Source organism: Zophobas morio, unplaced genomic scaffold (assembly GCF_036711695.1).
Source record: "Zophobas morio isolate AGI-343-1 ecotype UQ-CSIRO unplaced genomic scaffold, CSIRO_AGI_Zmor_V1 ptg000006l, whole genome shotgun sequence".
Lineage (NCBI taxonomy): Eukaryota > Metazoa > Arthropoda > Insecta > Coleoptera > Tenebrionidae > Zophobas > Zophobas morio.
In genome coordinates this window covers 2,771,549-2,773,188 of record NW_026972111.1, presented here as the reverse complement: position 1 = coordinate 2,773,188, position 1,640 = coordinate 2,771,549, and the positions used below count along the sequence as shown (strand labels likewise).

General features: G+C 35.3%; 1 protein-coding gene across 3 annotated transcripts; it reads left to right on the top strand.

The window, feature by feature from the left end:
- LOC135123321 (retinol dehydrogenase 12-like) lies at positions 1–1,640 on the top strand. Of its 3 annotated transcripts, none has more exons than XM_064047856.1 (5): positions 1–202; positions 255–408; positions 456–779; positions 839–1,161; positions 1,362–1,640. In XM_064047856.1, exons 2-5 carry the CDS (start codon positions 282–284, stop codon positions 1,551–1,553), a joined length of 966 nt encoding a protein of 321 aa, XP_063903926.1. In that variant the 5' UTR covers positions 1–202; positions 255–281; the 3' UTR covers positions 1,554–1,640. The 3 variants fall into 3 exon arrangements, with proteins under 3 accessions (XP_063903926.1, XP_063903927.1, XP_063903925.1); XM_064047857.1 differs by having other exon boundaries at positions 1–408; positions 1,362–1,421; positions 1,471–1,640; XM_064047855.1 differs by having other exon boundaries at positions 1–408.

Below are 1,640 nucleotides of genomic sequence, written 5' to 3'. Positions count from 1 at the left end.
TTCATGTGCAATGCTTGGTTCGAATCACTTGTCTTTCATAAAAACTTGTTCTGATTAGTTGGTCATTCGTTGACTGCTTAAAAAAGATAATACGTTGTTTAACATGTGTGATTGATATCTTTGTACTTTTATGTGCGTTGATCCTTACAGATCTTGCGTTGCGTAGACCGGTTTCAGTAAAAACCTGTTGATAAAAAACAAGGTCATTATAGTTTTTTATAACGTGCGTGTATTTTATTTAAATTTTCACTTAGACGTGCGTAGACCGTCGTAAGAACACCATGTTTGGATTAACATTTCTGACATTCGCGATAATTTTATACATTTATATGCGTTTGTCACGTGGTATCACCAGAAGTGCAACATGTTTTGTTGGCAAAACTGCCATCGTTACGGGCGCCAATTCTGGTCAGTAGAATTAAATGTAATTTCGCTTAATAATAAATGTGATTAAGGGATTGGCTATCAAACTGTTCTGAATTTGGCTTCAAGAGGGTGCAGGGTGATTATGGTCGACGTAGCTGACATGACACAGTCAAAAGAAAAAATCATCGAGTACACCAACAACCCCAACATCGTAACTAAATTCGTGGATCTGGCGTCTCTACAATCAGTAAGAGATTTCGCTTCCGATATCATAAAAACTGAAGACAGACTGGACATTTTGATTAACAATGCTGGAATTGGTCTATCTAAAGAAAACAGAACTAAAGACGGTCTTCATCCTGTTATGCAAATCAACTATTTTGCTCCATTTCTACTGATTCATCTGCTTCTAGGTACTAGAGAACTCGTTGATGCGAAAATTTTGTGAAATCGACGTGGATTTTATTTTTAGGTTTGTTGAAGAAATCTGCACCAAGTAGAATTGTTAACACGAGCTCTTGTTTTGCTTTTTTGAATACCTTGTCTGTGAAGAATTTAAATTTCGATGACAAGTATGGCAGATTTATAGATAAGTTTCTTAGTTACGCAAATTCGAAGTTTGCTCTGATAATAGCTTCTGATATTTATGCCGAGAGATTGAGAGGTACTGGTGTTACGTGCAATACGATTCATCCAGGATTTGTTGCTACTCCTATTATACCTAAAGTTTATAGCGTTGCTTCTAATGTGTTGATAAACACTGTAATATGGTTATATAACATTATTTACACGAAAGTGAGTTACTAGTACTTCTGGCTTGTAAGTACTACGACTGCTAACAAATGGCAAACTACAGTGAAAAAATATTGTCCATCTTTTTCGAGTATTTTCTTCTATTCTTACTAAAGACAGATACAGACGTTTGATGGCAGTCTTTTTTTGATACTTCATTTTAAACTACTGTTTTTTTTTTCGTTAATTTTGACTTATTTTAGTATCCCTGGGAAGGTTCACAAACTTTAGTGCATGTTGCTGTTTCGAAAAAGCTCGAAAAGGTAACTGGGAAGCATTTTTGGGACTGTAAACCTTTCATTAAGCCCCTAGGAGCAAATAATAAAAAATTTTGTGGCGAAATTTGGAAAGCAACAGAAGAGATTCTTAATCTGAAGCCGGAAGAAGGACTTTGAAATGTTGTAGATGTTTTGTGGTTGTTGCAAAGCTTGCGAAAATGTTTTGAGTTTTTAAGACGCATTATTTAAATCCTCCCTGTCTAA